We start from the raw sequence: 22,854 nt of genomic DNA, 5'->3' as shown, positions 1-22,854 counted from the left end.
AGTTGCAAACAAAGTTGAGGACCATATGAGCATCATGTGAGGAGACTTAGTTACCACCTACAAAACACATTTGCAAACGTCAATCAATCAGATATCTTAAGGGCACAAAGTAGTGGATAGCAAATTGGCCAAGGTCAAGCAACTAGCAAGGTGAGCAAATCGGCAATCTTCCAAGATCAGGGTCGTGTCATGGCCAGAAAAACATCGCTGGAAACACCACAAGCACAAAAATTCTATCAGAGGTTCATGAGGTGGAAGACACGTTGAGGCTGAATTATCAGAGTTCGAGGATAGCCTGGGTTCAAGCCAGACTTAATAAAAGAGAAGACTGGAAAGCCAGGACAGACAATTAAGACACTAGATGCTACACCAGTCGTCACACGAAGTAAATGCCGTCTCCTGCATAAGAATTAGTAATGACCTACCAGTTGTTACTCTTGATACAAAAGAATAAAGACCTTCCATGTTGCAACAATAAGAAAAACTAAATGGGAGATCTCTCAAGAACTCACATGAGCACAGTTAAACCAAAATGGAATAGGGCTTCAGCAAAAATGTCTCACTAGCATGGAGACAACAAAAAATATTGTACTTGTGGTTTGAAAGACCGAGACCTTAAAGAACATTCCACGCACACCCCCCCCCTTTTTTCTCCTCCGTGCATACTCTCCCAAAAAAATACAGTGTCTTCACATACAACTTGTTAGCCAACCTCTGACCTCTAATCCTAAGGTAAAATAATCCTGCAGAAAACAGGCTTTGACGGTGTTCCAAAATCATACAAGGAAATATAGGTAGGTGCTATGTGTCAAAACCCAAAAGTCCCTATCCTCAATGTAAGCATCCAACTTCCCAATTGCTATGTGGTTGCTCTTGCAACACAAGCCACCACCACAGCTGCGCCCAAGAGTGAGAAACCGCAAGGATGCTTTGGAAAAAATGTAGTGTTCTTTCAATCAAGTACCTCTTTGCATTCAACTGCTCTAAACACTCTTTTGCCCATCAACTTTCAATTGTTCTGCTGCTTCTAAACACTCTTTTGCCCTTTGGACTTTGGACTGTAGATAAAAGCTGCCTGATTGGGCATTCTTCTCAAAGAGATTTTCGTATCTCTGCATAGAGCACAAAATAAATCATGTTAGGATTAACCAATAGTATATCAAGTGCATACCACAAATCCTGCAGTAGGAAGATAAGAGTACAGCCACTAAAAGCATGAAAAAGATAAGAGAGGGCACCCACCTGTAGCATCTCCTCCACGGTCGTCTTCTCAGTTATGCCCAATACCATTCTTGCTTCATTTTCTGTCATTGCCTTAGATGATTTAGACACAGCATTCCGCACCGTTTCTTGTGCAACTCCCGACTTTGATGCATCTGAAACAAGCTCACAACAAGGCGCAACCCACCATCATGTATCTTCAAAACATCAAAATAGCTGAGAGCAGTTTAAAACACAAGAATTTAGACTATGTTAGCTTCCATATCCATAGAATCTTGAGTCCAGTATATAGATAAATCTACTGTGATGCACTGTGACTTACTAACTAGAGCTTGGCGATAAGCTTGAGAAAATGCTCTCAACAAAACTCCTGATCCTAGAACCACCAGATTTGCAATGATTTTACCTGCCTGCAGCATAAAACACAAGTATACACATCTCTCTCTCTCTCTCTCTCTCTCTCTCTCTCTCTCTCTCTCTCATTTTTGGGATTTACAGGAATTTATCGGCGTATATCAGTATTTTACAGATATATGGACTTTTGGACAAAATTTGGAAATATGAGGTTATCCAAGATTGGGTTCCGGGTACCCTGGGAGGTGCCTAAGAACAGGATTCAAGCTATGGATTACATGGAGCATGCGCTGACAGGTTATTGAATTGACTGGAAGCCTGAAGGTCATTTGTGTGGAAAACAGGTCCAAAACAGGTTATTTGAGCATGTTCACATCATTTTTACTGAGGGTGGACATATTTATTATAATAGGCCAGACAGCTTATCATTTGGGCCCCTCGTGATCCTGGCTTGCAAAGAAACAATGCAGAAAGCCAAAAAGCAGGTGCATGTGCGTGTATATATATATATATATATATATATACACGCACATATATTCAATGGCTGTGTGGGTGTGCATAGAGGATATTTTAAATTATCACCGGCTCCCGCTACATCGCCATCAACTGTACCTCTATCCGTACTGTTCATGTACTGCTGTACAATTCTGTACATGATGTGGCTGTACCCGCATGCTGCTGACTGTGCCGACTGTACCATGCGTCCATACACCTGTGCAGACTGATGACATGGTGTCCATACTTTTTGTACCTGTAGTTTATGGCAATTGTACTTGTGTACATACTTGTACCAACCTGCTGAAGTACCGGCTGCGCTTGATGGAGGTTGTCATGGCTGTCTTTCTTTTGGCCGCTGCCCGTACCTAGACACCACCATTTATGAGAGTTATGGAGATTGAAGACAAGTTCCACGCTTTCGTGGATTTCATGGGTTTACAAGAAACCGATGATTTGTGGATATCTGTTTGAGATATTATTATTGTATTTTGGATAACTTGGTGCTAAACACAAGAAGCAAACCCAAAGCTTGTTCAGACAAATACTCCTTGGTAATATGACAAAAATTCGGGGGGAGGGGGGGGGGGGGGCCGGGGCCGGGTTGGCGCATTGCGGTTCCAGTGTGGTATCTAGTTCTCATGTGTGCCTGTGATTTAAAGTGGATGAGTGAGTGCCTTTAGGTTGAGTGTTTAATTGCAGTAATAATTGTGTGTGAACTCCCCCGGATATGTGCGTGCATGGGTATGAGAGTTGAGGGTAAATAGAGGCTTCCATGGCTGGTCTTATCTTCCTATAAACAATTAGCTGTGCATACAAGGCGCACATGGAGCTTCCTGCAAGCTGCCAATTTCTATGTCATGCATTATAGTCTCCACTTCAAAATTATGACTGCCCACAAAGTTCTTTCACCAGCCAAAAAAAAACATGGAAAATAAATAGTCACCTTCTTCAGTCATACACTTGACAAGATAGTGCAAATGGTGCAAACGCAGTGTAATTCGGTATTAACTAGGCCGCCAACCCGGCTTTCCAGGCATGGACGCAGCTGCAGCCCTTTCCCCATTCCCTCCACCGCGGAGGGCAGCCAATGTGCACGGGGTGTCAATGTGACACTGAGTGTTGGTTGCACAGTATACTCAACATGGACTCAATATAAATAAAATACCACCTTTGCAATATACACCATCACCAGCCAAACTGGAATGAAACAGACTTCTCAGACATTTGACAGCACTACATCCATAGGACATGGGTTCAACTCCCATACATAATATATAGAGAAACTACTTTCTCTCCCTGAGAAAGAAGCTTATTACTGCCACTCTCACCTATCACGAGGAATTCTATGAGGCAGCTTCATGTTTCATCACAATCAGAGAGGAAGGCCTTCGCCAACCCACTTGTTTCTTGTATTCCTTTCATGTGTTTTTTTGTTCACACTAATTTTGCCTCCACTGCTCCATGCAGAGGTTCTCTTGACTAATAGAAACAACCATGGGGCCCCAGGTGGGGGAGAGGAGGGTGTGGGTTATTTATGGAAAGTTGACCACCTGCAACCATGGCAAAGCCCACGGTTGCCTTATATATACCTAGATGAATCCAGGAACATGCCCAAATTCACCTTATCAAAAAGTGCAATTTATAACTTCATGGTAGTCATCCACAAGACAATAAACCATCAACTCCACTAACGTCATCAGTGCCCAAAAGCGGGTGTAGAACTTGGTATCAATATATGCTCCCACACACACCCCACGCGCGCACGGTGCGCACCCCCCACGGTTGCCTTACTTTCTTGATCTAGGATGCCCATAGATTGATGTCCATCCCAATGAGACTGCGAAACTTATTGAAGACGGGGTACCCAAATGATCCTCCAATGTTGGAAATATGGTTCATCCCCAGATGGACTCCCTACATGCTTGTATCTGGCCCATTTATAAGGGCCCTGCATTGAATATTTTTTCAGCATTTTATGATTTTTTGTCCAAGTTGGCCTGTAGGACCTGGCCGACCAGGTCATGAGGACCTATATAATATGTGCCTCATTTCTCATCATTGTTCTCTCTGATTTCAGCCCTGATTTGTACATACGAGCAGTCACGTGCCTCCCTCATGTTGAACCTTCCTTCATATTTAGGTTCTTGAGACCTATGTTTTCCTTCATGAACCTGTTGTTTACAGATTTCAGCACATAAAAACCTGCGTTTTCAGATCTGGGAGCTGCGTTTTCTCAGTGGTGCTGCGTTTTCTTTAATCAGGCTGTGTTTTTTCTACACAGAGCTGTGTTTTCAGCAGCCATTAAATCTTGGAGAACCATTTCTTTTCTCCTCTTCTGGTTTTTTTGTAACGGGAGGCGGACGCGTGTATTGGAATCGTATAAATGTAAACAAGATTCTGAGCACTTAACACTTGAGCATTACAACCACAAAGCTGAAAATGACAGTACACCACATAAAGGGGCCGATGGTAGGCTGACCCCCCCCTTTAGGTTATATTACCAAAAGAGTCTGCAAAGTACAAGATTACGGGTGCCTGGGGATTCACCACCAGCCTGCACCTGATTCTTCCAAATACATCATGAATGAATACATTTCAAACAAGAGAATCTATAGGTACATCCGCCCTACACACAGGTACATCCGCCCTGCACAAGCCTCTTCACATGTACATCCGCCCTGCACAAGAGTATCACAATCCTCACAGGTACTCCACCCTGCACAAGATGTAAATGGATCTTTAGGCCCTGTTTCCACGCGAGAAACTAATCCAGAAACCTGTGTTCTCCGCGAGCAAGTGTCCCCAATGCTTGCCCTAAGCACCTATTACACCAGGAATCCTTGAGACACATCCATGCTCACATATTCCATTGCTGTCCGGCCTGTTTTGTGCAATAACCAGTCCAAAACAGCAACTTTCTATCGCGAGAAATCCACCTGTAAGGGGTCCTACAGCCCTGTGGAGGTCCCTAGAGCTGTCCTGTACTGTCCAAGTTGACTTTGGACACCTGTAACCAGCCCAAAACTCGCAATAACCAGAAATTGCAGGTCTGAAATTTACCAACCAGCCCTTTAGAAGAGTGTGGGGATCGTTATCCAAGCTTGTGTGAGTCCGGGAAGCAAGCAACCAGCCCTGTAGCAACTCCCAAAGCTCCAACCAGCTCTCCAATGTGTTGAATGATGAATAAAACAGCCCAAAAGGCCTCTTGAGGGAGGCGCCTTTTTCCAGTGCCACCTAAGGGGCTTGGTGGGTACACATACTGGCTGACATGTGTCCCCATAAGGTGTCCAGGTAGGTGTCCAGCCCATAGTGTTCCATTTGTCCTGTTTGTATAAGTTTAGGTCCAACCAAATGGGAAATGGCCATAAGCTGTCCGGACTTCATTAATTTTGGTCCAACCAAATGCGAACGCATTATAAGTTGTCCAGCCACTTATTAATGAGTGTGGACCTGCAAACCAATAAACTTTAGTAGTAAATGAAATAAGCTGTAAATTGAGTGTGGACGCACTTACCACCTGCAAAACCCATAAGCCCACAGTTTTAGGCCCAAACAGGAGTGCGCACACGTGTCTACAAGGTGCCCGGGCGTCCCCGGTCCCTCGGACTTCACAAGCCAAAATAACAAGCATTGTCCAGGCAGCAAGACAATGTCACACAAAGTAAAATAAAGTTATGGCATGCATCATTTATGCATTGTGCACATGTAAACTTGGAGAACCACCTATCATCATTCTTGTACTTGAAAATATTCCGCCTGCCATCATAACACACCATGTGTGCATGGCCGGAATCCACACGAGCACCACCCGAAAGTCCACAAATGTCCTGCCATGTCCTTGGACTCATATGCATCCACTCATATGATCCATACACATGCCCAGGTATAATACATACATGCATCCGCATGTTTCTAGGCCTGACACGCATCCGCATGTCCCTAGAATATAGGGGTTTGTGACATCCCCCCGGCTTCTAATCAGTTGACCACAACTGAAAAGCCTCCAGATAGGCCTTCAAAAGATCTGGGTAATCCTCGAAGTAGGCCTCATCCATCCATTTCGCATCCAAAGCTGAATAATTCTTGGAACTTCACAAGGTACCTACGAACAAGTTTGCCTCCCGCAAGCTTTGGTTCCTTGTGAAAAACAATCTGTTCAGGTTGAAGAATCTCTTCCAGCTCATCCACCTCGGGTGGGTCTTCCAAAACCGGTTCAAACGGTGTCGGTCCCACATAAGGCCTCAATAGGCTCACATGAAAAGCATTATGCATGTTCCAATGATCTGGGAGTACAAGCCGAAATGCAACATCATTGATCTTCTCCAAGATCTGAAAAGGTCCATAATACCTGTTGGAAAGTTTAGGGTACTTTCCCTCTTTCCCTGGTCTCTTCCGAAGGCGTGTCTTTTCAAATTTCAGCAAGACCCAATCACCTTGTTTGAATTGTACATCCCTTCTATGCTTATCAGCTGCCTTTTTATTCTTGGTTTGAGACCTCTCTATGGCTGTCCGTACGTGTGCAAATGCAGTATCCAAGTCTCTGACATACTCATCTGCTGCAAAAATCTCATTCTTTGTACGAAGGATGGGTGGTAGTACCACCTTGCCATAGATAATCTCAAAGGGCGCCTTGCCCGTAGAAGTATGTACCGTATTGTTGTAGGCAAACTCCAAAAGTGGTAAATACTTCTCCCAATCCGATTTGCGGTCGGATACATAAGATTTCAGCAAGTCGAGGACGGCTGAATTTGCTATTTCACTTTGCCCATCTGTCTGTGGATGGTAAGCTGATGAGAAGTTCAGCTTTGTACCCATATTGTCAAACAATGCACGCCAAAATAAGCTTGTGGTTCTAGGATCTCTATCCCCCACAATAGATTTAGGCATGCCATGGTGTTTGAATATCTTTGCCAAAAACATCCTAGCCATATGATCTGGCTTTATTGTCTTGCGCACGGGAATGAAATGTGCCTGCTTGCTAAACCTGTCAATGATGGTCCAAATAGCATCATTTCCTTGTGGCGTCCTTGGCAAATCCATAATGAAATCCATAGCAATGCTTTCCCATGGTTCATTTGGTATAGGCAAAGGCTGAAGCAATCCAGGTGTCTTATGTCGATCAAACTTGACCTTTTGACATACCATACATTCACGTACATATGCTTCAATATCCTTGCGAATATCTGGCCAAAAGAAATACCTCTCCAAAGCTTGTGTTGTGGCCAAAATGCCTCTATGACCTGCATATGGAGGAGCATGGCACTCATCCATAACCTTATGGCGAAGGTTCTTTACCACACACATACGATTTTGCATCATGAGATATCCATCTCTTATGACATAAGATGGGACAGCAATACCCTCTTGCAAATCAGCCCATACATGTGCAAAATCCTCATCCATATGATAAGTATTACGCATATCCGATAAGTCCTCATGGTATGCAACTGTAATAGCATGAACCTGTGGTCGTCTAGATAAGGCATCTGCCACCACATTCTTTTTCCCTGGAGTGTGTAAAATCTGAAAATGAAACATTGAGAGGAAATTTGCCCATCTCATATGCTTCTCTGAGAGCTTACTTTGAGTCAAAAAGTATTTCAAACTTTGATGATCAGTTTTGAACATAAAATCAGCCCCTAAAAGATAGTGTTTCCAAATAGTAAGGGCATGAATTACAGCCAACAACTCCTTCTCATAAACCTGTAAGTGAAGCTCTGCATGTTGCAAGCGTTTGCTCTCATAGGCAATGGCATGTCCTTCTTGGTTCAAAACAGCCCCTATGCAGTCCCCACATGCATCACATTCCACCACAAAAGGTTTGTGCAAATCCGGAATAATGAGTACCGGTCCCGAGATGATTGCACTCTTCAACTTTTGAAAGGCATCTCTCTCTTCTTGTGTCCATTTAAAGATTGCTTTCTTCTTCGTTAAGTCATGTAACGGAGCAGCAATGAAGGCAAAATGCTTGACGAACCTCCTGTAGTAAGCACATAAACCAAGGAAGCTCCTCACTTCATGGACTGATTTCAGCTCTGGCCATTCTTGCATGGCTTGTATCTTTGCGGGCTCCATGCGCACACCATCCTTTGATACAATGTGACCAAGATAGTGAATCTCTAGGAGGAAGAATTCACTCTTTTTTGCATTTATGTAGAGCTGATTTTTCTTAAGCTCTTTAAACACAATAGCCAGGTGCTCACGATGTTGGGCTTCATTCTTTGAGAATACAATAATGTCATCAAAGAATATACCTGTGAACTTTCTATGCTTTCTGAACACCCTGTCCATCATCCTGTTGAAGGTAGTGGGTGCATTTGTAAGGCCAAAAGGCACCACCAAAAACTCATAAAGACCAAAGGCTGTCCTAAATGCAGTCTTGTGTACATCTTGAGGTGCCACTCTCACTTGATGATACCCACTCTTGAGGTCTATTCGGCTGAAACATGCCGAACCTTCAAGCTTGTCCAAGATGTCATCAATGCGCGGAATCGGAAACCGATTCTTGATGGTTATCTTATTGAGGGCACGGTAATCAACACACATCCTGTAAGTACCATCCTTCTTTTGAACAAGAAGTACCGGCGAGCAATATGGCGAGGAACTAGGTCGAATCAAACCCTTTTCCAAAAGTTCATTCACCTGTGCCATAATCTCTTCTTGTTGACTAGCACTCACCCTGTATGGTGGCCTATTAGGTGGAGAGCTACCGGGAATTAGATCTATGCAATGATCTTCCGGCCTCTCTGGTGGCAACCTTGCTGGCAAAGCATTTGCAAAACAATCTTTGAACTCATTCAAAAAGTTAAGCTTGTCTTGATCTAATGTACTAACATCAACACTAGAATGTTCAATGGTATCACGTACAAAAACCAAGTAAGAACAAGCTGATTTCTTTATTGCCTTATTAATTTGTACATGGCTTACAAGAGGTATGGTACTTCCAGTAGTACCAGCATCTATAGAGTGCTCACGCAAAGCTGATTTTCTTCTCTTTGTAAGCCTTAATAGGCTCTAAACGGTGATGCCAGGGCATCCCCAACAAAACATCACAACCTGTAAGAGGAGCCACTAAAAAGCTCTCATAGTCGAGGTAGTCCTGTATTTGTACACGGAGCTTACCAATGACCGGAATTACATCAACCTGTTTGCCCTCAAAGGCGGCATCTGCATTCATTTGCATTCCCATGTCTTCCACATTGAGACCTATGGCGGCTGTACGGATATAAAGTTATCTGTGGAAGCATCATCAAAAAGAAACAAAGCAGGCTGATCCTTCAATTTGCCCCAAGCCTTGCATATGACTCTACTCTTGGACTCATGCCCTGTATTACCTTGCACATCGGGTACAACATTCACAAGAGGCTTTTCCACATTAGGCTCAACATTCTTAGGATTCTGTGGGCATTTAGGATATATATGATCTTTACTGCCACACTTAAAGCATTTTCCAGCCTTCCTATACTCTTCCAATTGCTGTTTTGAGAGCCCAAAATTGTGGCGTTTACCCCCCGGCTTCTTTTCGGAGTCATCCTTTGCATCTCGGCCATCTTTGGGAGCATTCTTAGGTGGCTGTCCACCCTTTTTCTGGTCATAACCAGCCCTGAATTTGCTCTTGTTTTGACCTGCAAATGGCTTATTTGTGGGTGCTTTTATGTGCAAGTTCTCTGCAATCATGGCTGAGTGTATAAGCTCTTGTATGGTCTTATTTGGGTACACTCCCAAGCTTTGTTGAATGATGTGATGGAGCCCCGATTCAAACTTTCTCTTCTTCTCGTCCTCTCCAATCTTCATGAAGGGAGTAACCTTGAGAAGGACTTTCCAAAACTTTGCTATGTATGAAGCAACGGACTCTCCCTCATCTTGGGACAGCCAATCCCACTCCTTGCGTACATCCTTTGCAAAGTTTGGTGGTAAGAATTGATCATAAAACTGAATTTTGAAAGAAGACCAAGTTGGGGCAGCACTTCCATCAAGTATTTTTGCAAGCCACCAATCACTTGCCGTATCTTTGAGATGCATTCCCACATGCCTGAGCATAGACTTTTCCGAAAAGTCTTCATTGCAAAAAGCTATCTCAAACTGTCTAATGAAAGCAAGTGCTTTGGTAGAGTCCATCCGTCCCTGAAAGTTTTCAAACTTTACATCCTTGTCACCGGACTTGAACTCTCGAGGCTTCTTCCTTCTATATGCATCCCTATGTACATCCTGTTCATCTGCATGATGATGATGCCGCCATCAAGATTCACGATCCCTCTTCGTTCTCTCTTGAGCCACACTCTCCAAATGAGTGGAAAGCTCAACACGAGAACGGATATGTCTTCTTGGAGCAAAGCGGGAATGAGTAGAGGATCCCTCATCCTTACTCTTCTCTTGACCTGCATCAAGCCTAGCACCAGGGACTCTTGTCCTTTCAGCATTTGGTACTTGCTGTGCTCTTTCTGCTTGTTGTGTATCATGTGCATCACCACGGGCAGCCATGAGGGGTGGCTTCTTGAAAGCCAAACTACCATCTGCTTCAGTGTATACATCACCCTTAACCATTAGGTATGCAAGTGCAAGCTCTCGGGGTTTCTCAACATCCATTTCCTTTGCAATTGCTTCAAAAGTGACTTCATGGACCGAAGCCTTTGCCTTCGCAGCCAACACCTTTTGTACATCCGGGTCATTTTTCAATGACCTAAGCTCTTCGGTTTCAGCCCTATAGCGTCGCACTTGACGCCTCAAAGATTCCAAATCAGAATGCATAGTGTCATGAGTACCTGCATCTCCATAGACATCATTGCCTCTTGCATCCCTTGTACCATGAAATTCACGGTCCTGTGTGTTCTCTACACTGTCAATGTGGCTGTCCATGACACTCAAATCAGGTCACCACTTATGATTCCAAGCCTCAGACCGTTTTCCAATGAGGAGAAAAACTGTGCTCTGATACCAATGTAACGGGAGGCGGACGCGTGTATTGGAATCGTATAAATGTGAACAAGATTCTGAGCACTTAACACTTGAGCATTACAACCACAAAGCTGAAAATGACAGTACACCACATAAAGGGGCCGATGGTAGGCTGACCCCCCCCCCTTTAGGTTATATTACCAAAAGAGTCTGCAAAGTACAAGATTACGGGTGCCTGGGGATTCACCACCAGCCTGCACCTGATTCTTCCAAATACATCATGAATGAATACATTTCAAACAAGAGAATCTGTAGGTACATCCGCCCTACACACAGGTACATCCGCCCTGCACAAGCCTCTTCACAGGTACATCCGCCCTGCACAAGAGTATCACAATCCTCACAGGTACTCCGCCCTGCACAAGATGTAAATGGATCTTTAGGTCCTGTTTCCACGCGAGAAACTAATCCAGAAACCTGTGTTCTCCGCGAGCAAGTGTCCCCAATGCTTGCCCTAAGCACCTGTTACACCAGGAATCCTTGAGACACATCCATGCTCACATATTCCATTGCTGTCCGGCCTGTTTTGTGCAATAACCAGTCCAAAACAGCAACTTTCTATCGCGAGAAATCCACCTGTAAGGGGTCCTACAGCCCTGTGGAGGTCCCTAGAGCTGTCCTGTACTGTCCAAGTTGACTTTGGACACCTGTAACCAGCCCAAAACTCGCAATAACCAGAAATTGCAGGTCTGAAATTTACCAACCAGCCCTTTAGAAGAGTGTGGGGATCGTTATCCAAGCTTGTGTGAGTCCGGGAAGCAAGCAACCAGCCCTGTAGCAACTCCCAAAGCTCCAACCAGCTCTCCAATGTGTTGAATGATGAATAAAACAGCCCAAAAGGCCTCTTGAGGGAGGCGCCTTTTTCCAGTGCCACCTAAGGGGCTTGGTGGGTACACATACTGGCTGACATGTGTCCCCATAAGGTGTCCAGGTAGGTGTCCAGCCCATAGTGTTCCATTTGTCCTGTTTGTATAAGTTTAGGTCCAACCAAATGGGAAATGGCCATAAGCTGTCCGGACTTCATTAATTTTGGTCCAACCAAATGCGAACGCATTATAAGTTGTCCAGCCACTTATTAATGAGTGTGGACCTGCAAACCAATAAACTTTAGTAGTAAATGAAATAAGTTGTAAATTGAGTGTGGACGCACTTACCACCTGCAAAACCCATAAGCCCACAGTTTTAGGCCCAAACAGGAGTGCACACACGTGTCTACAAGGTGCCCGGGCGTCCCCGGTCCCTCGGACTTCACAAGCCAAAATAACAAGCATTGTCCAGGCAGCAAGACAATGTCACACAAAGTAAAATAAAGTTATGGCGTGCATCATTTATGCATTGTGCACATGTAAACTTGGAGAACCACCTATCATCATTCTTGTACTTGAAAATATTCCGCCTGCCATCATAACACACCATGTGTGCATGGCCGGAATCCACACGAGCACCGCCCGAAAGTCCACAAATGTCCTGCCATGTCCTTGGACTCATATGCATCCACTCATATGATCCATACACATGCCCAGGTATAATACATACATGCATCCGCATGTTTCTAGGCCTGACACGCATCCGCATGTGTCATGGCCCTGTGAAAATGGAACAGTACAAGTGTGGGCATGGTGGTTGCAGAGTCAGAATATTTTATGATTCACATGGGGGGTGCCCGGACAGAGTTTAAGATGTGTGGACATCCCTAGGTGTGAAGGGGGGAACTAGAAACATTAAGTTCTAATGTTTATTAAAGTTTGCCCCTAGGCCTTAGTGGCCCTAGGAACTTATTAAAGTTTGGGGCCCTAGGGATTAATTTTGGGGAGGAGCCACTTTTGGAGTAGTGCTTCTCTCTCCTCCCTCTCTCTCTAGCTTTTTGGGAAGGGAATCGTGGAGTTTCTTCAAGCGCATGTAGACAAAACGTGGGAAGGTGGAAGAGCAAGTCGACTGCAGATTTGGAGGGCTGTGGCTGTTTTTCTGAGTGTAAATCAGCCGTACAGCACTGTACGGCCAGATCTGTGCAAGTACACTCTCTCTCTTTCTCTTTGGTACAAGCTGTGAGACTTCTTCACTGCTGGACTGGCTGCGCACAGGCCCTACACAGGCTGTACAGTCAGATTTTCAGCAAGTACAGTACTGTACGGCTGCCGTACAGTGTACGGGCAGCCAGGTACAGCAAGTACAGTTGCTGCAGGGGTGCTGACAGGTGCTGGACAGGTGCTGGACAGGCCTGGTTACTCAAATTCAGGCGACCAGAATCAGGACAGCCGACTGTTTGTGCAAGTACAACTCCTGGCACGTATCCCGAGGCGGTACAGACGGGTACAGTGCTGATTTTCAGATCTGTATTTTCAAGGACAGCATAAGAGTGGACATCAGGAGGAGGATACAGGCAAGTACAAGCACACGTGTGAAGCAGGGTTGTGGATACAAGTGCCTGCAAGTACAGATTGGTGCTGTTGCTTCCTCCAGTGTTGTTTCACGAGCTGAACTTGGTCAGCCCTGTTTCTGTTCATCTATCTCTCTTTCTACTGCTTGATGTCTGTTGCAGATATGTGTTATCTGGCCCCTTGTGAGAGGAGGGGTATGGCAGATTGACAAGGGTTGAGACAGAGATTGGACAGCACATGTATGTTTGAGCTGAGAAGATGTATCATGCACTTGAGTTATGCCAGATGTATGCCCATGGCTGGCCTGCTTAGTGATCTTGGCTGATCAGAGGGAGGCACAGTGTGTTGTTTGAAGACACAGATCTGTGTGCATAGATCCTCTGTGCTGAGAAGGATTTGTGGGCCGTCAGATTGGACTTACAGGTGTAAACTCTTGGCTGATCTTTGTGTTGTACTCAGCCATTCATTTTATTATAATTGAATAAAGAAATACCGCAAGGGGCGCCAAGCTTTGGGGCCAACAGGTGTCGCTGTGTTTTCAGATTTGGGCACTCTAGCTCCAATCTGTGTTCTTTTCACATCTAGACTACAAGTGGACGGGTGATTGCTAATCTACCGCACTCTGGTTTTCTATCAGAGGCCGGTTTCAAGGTTCCGTTGCCGGGACACATCGTCGACTTTCTCAAGGAGGCGAGTCCGTGGTTGCTTTGGTTGGGACAATCGCCAACTTTCCTAAGGGGGCGAGCTTGTGGTTGTCTCATGAGAGTCGCATCAAAAGCTTCAACATGAGGAAAGTGAAAAGGAAGTGCAGGACACAATACAGGATTTTGTGTCTTTGCCTATATGAGGTGAAGAGCAAGAGCTGAAGATGAAGTTCAGGAGAAAAGACACCAAGGACAAGAAGTAGTCGGCCAGGAACAAGAAGCAGTTGAAGTGTTATGGTGCAGGAGATGCGTTGAAGGCTATGGCTTTCGACAGTTTGTCACCGGTGATATCTTCATAGAGGCTTCATGGGTTCGGAAGACAGTTTCTTTCTATGTTTAGCAGTGGTGATCTACTATGCTTCATCGAGGACTTGTGCTTACCACTTGGGTGGAGTGCAAGCAAGTTTTGGGTGCCTGAGGATGTATCAGATGAGGCTCAGATGGAAGTAGAGGAACTTGACGAGGTTCTTATTCCTGAGCATATACTGGCACATAAGGAAAGAAAGGTACAGGGTAAGGTTTCCCGTCGCTATCCTGTGAAGTTCAAGAGCTGTTCACTGATGGATACGAAGTGGATGGAGGAGGTTCACTGATGGATGCGAAGTGGATGGAGGAGGGTGACTTAGCAGATTCACCTCAGGAGTTGCAGCTTTATCTTGATGCCTATGAGTTGGAGTCGACTCTTGTTACGGCTCATTCAGGTTCAGCAGAGCATGGGTCTGGAGCATTGCCTGATGCTCAAGAGGGGGGTAGCACCTCCGCTCCCTTGTTACAGACAGGCTCATTTGTTATCTAGGAGTCGCTTGGTGACATCTTTGTATTCACCCAAAGGTACTGAGGCTGACAGTACATCTGCTTATGGGACTTCTATGATTTTGTGTTCTAGACACATGAGATGACGGAAAAGTTGGGTATGGTTCACAGTCGCGCGCACCTGGAACTCTAACTGCAACTATGGATAACTCTATGGAGGACATAAGTCTTGCGAGCAGTCCTAGAGTTGGTTTGGTTCATGGAAATATGGATCGAACTCTGTTTGTGCATGTATGCATACACTTTTTGAGGTAGAGGTATTTTTGTATTCTGGTGCCATTGGATCCTGGTACCATTGAGAATACATTGGGAAATACTCTGCATTGTGTCATGTGCTGCATGTATGTTGGTATGATACATCAAGTGCTTTATTATGTTCATGGATGCACCATTGGGTGTAACTCCTGCGGGATGGCCATGAGACATATGTGGGAAAGTACTTGGTAGATGTAGTGTTTGGATGCATTGAGTGCTTGCATATGCTCATGTTGTACCATCAGTCATGGGTCCTGTGGGATGCCCATGGGCGTAAGGCTTGCGAGCAGCCCTTAGACTGTTACTTGGGAGTAGGTAGGGCATTTTGAGCAGCATATTGTTTGCGAATGCATATGTGTGTGTCATGCATATGTGTGCCATATGTAGAATGACGCATGGTTTTATTTTTGGCTAACACAGTTAACGTGTTTCCATTTGGTTTTAGACTTTTGCTGTAGGTTCTGAAGTAACAAGCAAGAGGACAGTGTGGCTTATTGTGCAAGATGATTGTTTTATCACCCAGATGCATTGGAAGGCCATTGTTTTTGCCATATGGGGTATCTTTGCTCATGAGATGCTTTACTGTGCCATTGAGTGCAATCGAGGACGCTTGCCATTTTTCAAGAGGGGGGTATGTCACAACCCTGTGTTTTTCTCTGGACAAGATGCAAATGTGCACGGGGACATGGTGGACAGTGTGAATGGCATCAGGTTGGAGTCAAAAAGGGAGCCCATGTGTGGACAACCCCATGTGTGAAAGGGGGCAAAGAAATTTTAACTTAAAAGGTTTTAAAAACCTTTAAAGTCATTTTTAATGCCTTTTATGAAGAAAACGTGGCCCATAAGCTATTTTGGGGCCACGTGTGCTTTTTAGGAAAAAGGAGGGGCTGCCAGGAGGAGAGGCGCCTAACTCTTGTTGGGTGGTGTGCTTCTTCGCTGAGGAAGGCTGGCGGGCAGCGCATGAGAGAGGAGAGCTTTTCTGGAAACAGGGCGCATACAGGCTGCTGGCGTGGAGAGCTTTTCTGAAAACAGGCAGGCTGCAGGGCTGCGCTTCAGCTTTCTCTTGTTTTTTGGAGAGAGTTGCAAGCAGGCAAAGCTGTTGTGTATGCAGGCGCAGCTGAATTCAGGCTCTGAACTGACTCTTGAAGAGGGAAGCTACTGGCTGGTGTGTTGCACAAAAGGACAGAAACACAGATCCTTTTTCTTCTCTCTTTGGTTTTTTGGGGGATAAGCTGGCTGCTGTGCTGCAGAGTACACAGGCGCTTGCAGGTTCTTTCTTTTCTTCCTCTCTCCTTTGCTTTTGGCAAGAAGATGGTTGTCAGTTGGGAAGTGTGAGTTGTGAGAAGGGAACACAAGGCTGGACAGCAGGTTCTCTCACAAGTATTCTCCCTCTTCCGGCTGCAAGACAAGAGGACAAGGCAATTCGGGGCTTTTCCTCGAGTCTTTTCTTCCTTGTGGAAAGCGACATAAAGACTGTAAGTCTCTCTTTCTTTGTGAGCAAGTGGGACTGCAGGTGATGTCTTTCGGAGTCTCTCTTTTCACTGGCTTAAGACTGTTCTAGAGTGGTTCTCTCTAGCCCTTTGTGAGAGGAAGGGTTTGGCAGTTCAGAGGGTGGAAACAGGACAATTTATGGGCTGTTTTTGTTTGACTGCAAATTCAGCAATGTGCTTGGGTTTTTGGCTGCAAGTACAGGTCACTTGAATATGTTTCTTGGCATGGGAGTGATGCAAGCTCGCATGGCTGCGTGCTCATGGAGCAGATTGTTTTCTTCCTGCTAGAAAGGAACAGTGGGACCTACAGTCATGGGCATCTCTATGTTGCCAGATGTTTCATGAGGGAACAGGTACCTAGATGTATGGAAACAGGATAGAAGTTTCAAAGGGAAACAGGCCTAAGGGTTTCATGTGGAAACAGGTCGTAGGTTTTCTCGAAGAAACATGTTTTTGGGTTTCTCCACGAGATAGGTCACATGCAGGCAGAAGGTACAGGAGTGGACACATGTTTGGTACAGCCTTGCTACTGATAGGACAGGGGACAGGGAATCCATGACAGAGATGGATAGTACCCTTGGAAGGTAGAGAGGGTTTGTACAGGTGTGTCGACTGTATGGTATGCTGTGCTGTGATACTCTTTTGAGAGACAGTTTGGGAGTCTGTGTTGTGATGCAGGAGCACTGGATGTGTCAGGGTGTGATGCTGTTCATAGTGTGAGAGGCTATGGATGGTTGTGGCAGCCTTGATCATGGGAGAAAGCTTCTGTATGCAGATTCAATGTGAAAGAGCCTTTTGATATGAACAATGGCTGGACTTGATTGGGGATACCGTGTGGACAAGAAGCCAGATGCAGGTTCTTTGCAGGCTTCAGGGGTTCCATTTAGACGGCTGAGTTCCCAGCCTTATATTGTAATCAAAGCTCTTATAATCAATTAAAGAAATACCGCAAGGGGCGCCACTGCGATTTGGGGCCAATCGGTGTCTGTGTACTATTTGCAGGAGCACTCTAGCTCCCCCTGTTTGTTTTCCTTTTCTAGGTCTTCAATGGCGTTGAAGTGTTTTATGTGCGAGTGTTTGTTTTACCGCCCTTTTCTATCAGAGGCCGGTTTACAGCATGTCCCTAGAATATAGGGGTTTGTGACATTTTTCCCACCCTCCCAGCCTGCATTCCTCCTCCTCCATCCTCATACTAACTGTGCTCAGTTTTAGAGGAGGTCTAGCTGTTTCTAGCCCTATTTAGAGAGGAGGATTCTACGTTTGGAGGATATGGCTTCAGGAGATCAATATTCTAACTTCTCTGGACTACTTTTTTCCTCCAAGGGAATCCTGTCCCCTACTTCTTAGGCTACCACTTCATCAGTACCCCCTCCCTCCACCCCTTTGGTGGTTCCCCCATCCTTTCCTGCAACCACTTCTTCTCTTGTTCCTCCCCTCCCACAAAACCTCTCCCCTTCTTTCTCTCATGTTCCATCCTACACTCCTCCCCAAATCAATGATTCCATGAAGCTTACAACCACCAATTATTATACTTGGTCCTTTTATACCCAATTGCTTCTTGAAGGTGCTGCTGTTTGGACATCAGTTATGACACCTGCCTTGGTGGATCTAGCTTTTCGGAGAGTTTTGGATGCTCGTGCACGCCTCATCATCATTCATTGCATGACTCCTACCATACATGCACAGTTTATTTCTACAAGGAGTAACAGTGCTTTGCTTGATGTGATGGTTCTCGGGCAGCCAAAGCCAAAGCCAAATACAAAGCCAAAGATAACTCTCAAGATTCATTCTGACAAGGATTCTAATAAGAATAAAGACAAGGAAAAGGTGAAGAACGAGGGCAATGCCAAAGTGGCATACATGGCAGTTACAGATTCTCCCCCTACCTCTCCACAGGATACTTTCCTCGTGATCATAGATATAACTTCTTCCACAGAGGTTAGTGACACACTGCCAAAGATTGAGTGGGTTAGTGACAGTGGTGCTTCCACCCATATGACCAAACATTCTCATATTTTGGAGGATTACCAGCCACTCTCTTCTTCGGTTCGCATTGGATATGGCTCTTACTAGCCCGTTCTTGGTATTGATAATGTTTCTCTTGGTTCCTCTACTACTCCATAGCTATTGCTCGGAACCCGGTCGTCCATGCCCGGACCAAGCACATAGAGATACAATATCACTTTGTACGTGAGAAGATCTTGGCTGGTGACATCTTGCTACTTTATTGTTCGACGGAGGACAATGCAGCAGACCTCTTCACGAAGTCTCTACCTCCTCAAGCTATGCTCCGGCGGCACTCCAGCTCCCTGGGGTTGGTTCCAAGGCTAGGAGTTAAGAGGGGGTGTTAGAAGTCATCTCCTGTCTATACATATACACCAGGGCCTCTGTTGTGGGTTTGCCCGCCCGTATTAGGTGTTTTCTCATTTTTCCCCACTACATATTTTTTACCCATTTTTCCCTATTTTTCATGGTGTGGGTGGCTGCCCTATGCTGGCAAGATGACCCAGAAGCTGGCCGACTGCACTCGTGTGCATATGTTCATTCCCTGGAGTAGGCCGACTAGTTCTGTTCAGGTCGTGGACCTTTTTTTGGCTGGCCAACTGCTCCCGTCAGTTGGACGGGAACAACTACGGCATATGGAAGGTTATGATGGAATCTGTTCTAGAGTCATACGACCTTGCTGATTTCATCGTTGTTGGGGTTCCACGGCCGAAGGTAGAGGAAGGGGAGTTACCGTCGATTCGAAAGGACCGCGAGAGGCACAAGCACAGTTGTGGACCTCTACAAAATCACCACTTTCTGCTCACATATTCCCTCATTCTCACATCCATCAACTATTCTCTCCTTTTCAAGTCTTAGTCTCTATTGATGAGACCTCTTTGTGGCATTCACGCTTTGATCATGTACCTGTTTCTGCTTTGAAGAACATTTCTTCCCAACAATGGTTTACCTAAGCTCCGACACTACCACATATATGGTTGTCTTGCATGATGGGCAAACATCACAGAGATGCTTTTCCAAAGGAGGCTACACATCGGGCTACATGAAAGCTCGAGCTTATACATGCAAACTTGGCTGGACCTATGGAGGTTGAGTCCCTTGGTGGAGCTAAGTATTTTACTCGAAAAGTGTGGGTTATGTTTTTTGGCTCAGAAGTCTGATGTTTTTGTCAGTTTTAGGACTTGGATAGCCATGGTTGAGAATCAGTCTCACTTTACAGTTTCGTTCTTCCGAATTGACAATAGTGGTGAGTTTGTACCCTTTGATGAGTTTCTTGCATTGAAAGGCATTCAACGGCAGACAATAGTTCCTTATCCTGCTTAGTAGAATGGAATAGTTGAGAGGAAAAATCAAACAATGAAGGAGATGGCGAGATCTTTATTGCATCATTTTGGTTCATTGCTCTACCTCAACAACACTTGTCCGGATATCTCTTCTGCCTTGAGTATTCTCAATCAGTTCTCCTCTGCGGCTCAACGGTCTCATTGGCAAGCTGCTTCGCAGGTTCTTCAGTATATTCGTGGCACATCCATTTATGGTATCACTTATTCCAGTGGTTCTGATTTGGTGGGATTCACAGATGTTGATTGGAATGGTTGTGTTGATTCTCAGCGATCTACTTCTAGATATTATTTTCTACTTGGATCTAGAATGGTTTCTTGGAAGTCTCAAAAACAGAGGACAGTTGCTACATCATCTATTGAGGCTGAGTATAAGTCCTACCTTCGCTCCACGATTGAAGCTTTGTGGATTCATCAGATTCTAGAGTTTGGAACATTTATGTTGTACACAAGATTCTCCTCTCACAATTTTCTCAGACTCCCAGAGTGCTATTGTTTTGGCACAGAAGCCAGTGATTCGTGGTCGATCCAAACAGATCGAAGTTCATTATCATTTTGTTCGAGATTGGATCGAACTTGGTCTTCTTCTCTTCGTGTATTGTTCTACCAAGGACAACCTTGCAAACCTCTTCACCAAACCGCTCCCTCGTGCTTCTTTAAAGGTCTTACTTTAGCGTGCCGACGTTGGTCCGCCCATTTGGCGCTGAAGAGGAGGTGTTGGAAATATTGTTCATCCCCAAATGGACTCCCTGTATGCTTGTATATGGCCCATTTATAAGGCCCTGCAACGCATATTTTCTCTGCTATTTTTGCACCATTTTTGGATGCCTTTTTAGCACTTTTTTCAGCATTTTATGGATTTTTTGTCCAGGTCAGGCTATAGGACCTAGCCGACCAGCTCATGATGAGGACCTATATAATAGGTGCCTCATTCCTCATCGTTGTTATCTCTGATTTCAGCCCTAACTTGTCCTCGTGGTGTACCTTCATACATATTCAGGTTCTTGATCATCTGCAATCTACTGTCTACACATATATGCTGTTTTATTCTCCGTTTTCAAGCACATATTTCTCACATCCAACATCAATGAGGAAGTGAAAACATGGGGTGCCACCTTTTCATAAATGTATCCATCCACTTATTATAGGTTGCATGTAGAGACGTATTGAAAGGTGGATCTCACAAGGGAGCCCAAGACATGCATGGTATGACAGAGGAACGAGCTTTACTCATAGTTCAGGTTATACTACAAAGGACACTCAATTGTCTGTTCAGAGGGGTCTTCCATCCTCTACGCAAAGTCACTGAGTATGGAAGGCAGGTCCACAAGACCGCTTGGTCAAGACAGGTCCCATAACAGCATTTGCTCTAGGCATCATCTACTATCATCAATGTGTACTTTTTGGTTTCATGAGCCATTTTGGCCTTCCCCAAACATTTATAAAACTTTCCTTCTTTCTTTCTGCAGACATGGCACACCTGTGTCAAAAAATATCTACATAACTGATCCTAAGCTATAATAATCACATAATGACAGCGGCACCAACTTCAAAGTCCCAGCAATGCATTTTTGGAGCTTAATGATTTGCAATGAGTATGCCACATGCTGCACAAGTACAACCCTCAAAATCATCGCGTCACACTCTTGATGTACCACCAATATTGTTGCTTTCCTCCATGTGCTCTTGCGGTTTCTTTTAGGGTTTATGTGTCTATGTTGAATAAGCTAATGGGATCCAGTATTTGTATTTGATTCATCCATCCACATACATAGAGGTTGATCTATATCTACATGCATGTACGCATCTATGCATAAGCATACATGCATGCATGTATACCGACATACATACATACAAGTAAAAGCCCTCACAAAAAGCTTGCTGAGTAATACATGAAGAGCTACATGCCTGGTAATTTTTCATCCACAAAATGTTTGAAGAAAATTAAGCGAACACCAAAATCCTTCACGTTAAAATGGTTGAAAAAACAGCTAAAGCTAGAAATCACGACGGAAATTTTGATTTATTAAACAGGGTTAACAGCGATTGTATGATCGGAAAGAGAATTTCTGAATTCAAGAAATTGTGAAAGCGTACCATTTGGTAGGCTCGCACAGAAACGAAATTGCTAAAGGAGGCCCAAAGCTTTCAAGGTCTTCTTCTGCAGTGCTCAGCCCTACTTTCCTTCACTTGCAACCAAGCTCTTCATATACATACAATTTAGGTCGGTTGAATTTTGCAAAAAACTCAAATCAACGCTTTTCAAATGGAAATTTTATTATTTTCTCCCAAAAGGTAATATATATTTGCTTTTTAAACATAACTTAATAATATATGGGACCAAAATTTGTTTGCACATTAATTAATTAGTTGAGCCAAAAGCAACCTTAGTCTCATTTAATTAATAATGTGAGCGCAACCTTGGGCTGAGTCAAGTTACGTCTAAAATCGCGTATAAAAGGTGGCCCGTTTTTTTTTTTCTTTGTCGCTGCACACGGCCATTGGCCTCAAACAACGAGAGAGAGATAGAGAATTTTTCCGCCTGGTCACCTGGTGCTCGCTCTTTTTTTCCACCTACTGCTCGGTCGCGCTGGCTGGTGCTCCACTGGGTGGCTGGGTATCTTAGGCTTACCTAAGGTATTAAAACCTTAGCCAAGCCTAAGTTATTAATTAATTAATCAGACTCGTTAGGGCTTGATTAATTAATTAATACAATGGCTTGAATATGGCCTTAATTAATTAATACAATGGCCTTAATACATGTTTATTGGCTTGGCTTGATTATTTGAATAAGTAACCAAATTTACTTGAAGACCTATCACTAAGTGAAGGTTTTTTTTTT

The 22,854-nt window shown here is 44.5% G+C and overlaps 1 protein-coding gene across 2 annotated transcripts; it reads right to left on the bottom strand.

The window, feature by feature from the left end:
• Positions 1-478: 478 nt before the first annotated feature.
• Positions 479-22,267, bottom strand: LOC147640772 (mitochondrial import inner membrane translocase subunit PAM16 like 2-like). Of its 2 annotated transcripts, XM_086815051.1 has the most exons (4): positions 22,110-22,267; positions 1,544-1,631; positions 1,243-1,376; positions 482-1,112 (listed from the first exon to the last, which is right to left on the bottom strand). In XM_086815051.1, the coding sequence occupies exons 1-4, from the start codon at positions 22,110-22,112 to the stop codon at positions 984-986; spliced, it is 354 nt and encodes a 117-aa protein (XP_086671177.1). In that variant the 5' UTR covers positions 22,113-22,267; the 3' UTR covers positions 482-983. The 2 variants fall into 2 exon arrangements, with proteins under 2 accessions (XP_086671174.1, XP_086671177.1); XM_086815048.1 differs by lacking the exon at positions 22,110-22,267 and having other exon boundaries at positions 479-1,112; positions 1,544-1,640.
• Positions 22,268-22,854: the final 587 nt, after the last annotated feature.

The sequence above is a fragment of the Cibotium barometz genome, chromosome 2 (assembly GCF_041138505.1).
Source record: "Cibotium barometz isolate CiBa-2024 chromosome 2, ASM4113850v1, whole genome shotgun sequence".
NCBI lineage: Eukaryota > Viridiplantae > Streptophyta > Polypodiopsida > Cyatheales > Cibotiaceae > Cibotium > Cibotium barometz.
Note: the sequence above shows the minus strand (reverse complement) of the source record. Positions and strands in the feature narration are given on the sequence as shown.

Excerpts from the sequence above, each read along its gene's own strand:
- LOC147640772 (XM_086815048.1), bottom strand. The coding sequence starts at position 1,640 with ATGCTGCAGGCAGGTAAAATCATTGCAAATCTGGTGGTTCTAGGATCA. Across the intron at positions 1,377-1,543 it reads TTATCGCCAAGCTCTAGTTA|ATGCATCAAAGTCGGGAGTT; the intron begins GTAAGTCACAGT and ends AGCTTGTTTCAG. Across the intron at positions 1,113-1,242 it reads CCGTGGAGGAGATGCTACAG|AGATACGAAAATCTCTTTGA; the intron begins GTGGGTGCCCTC and ends TGCTCTATGCAG.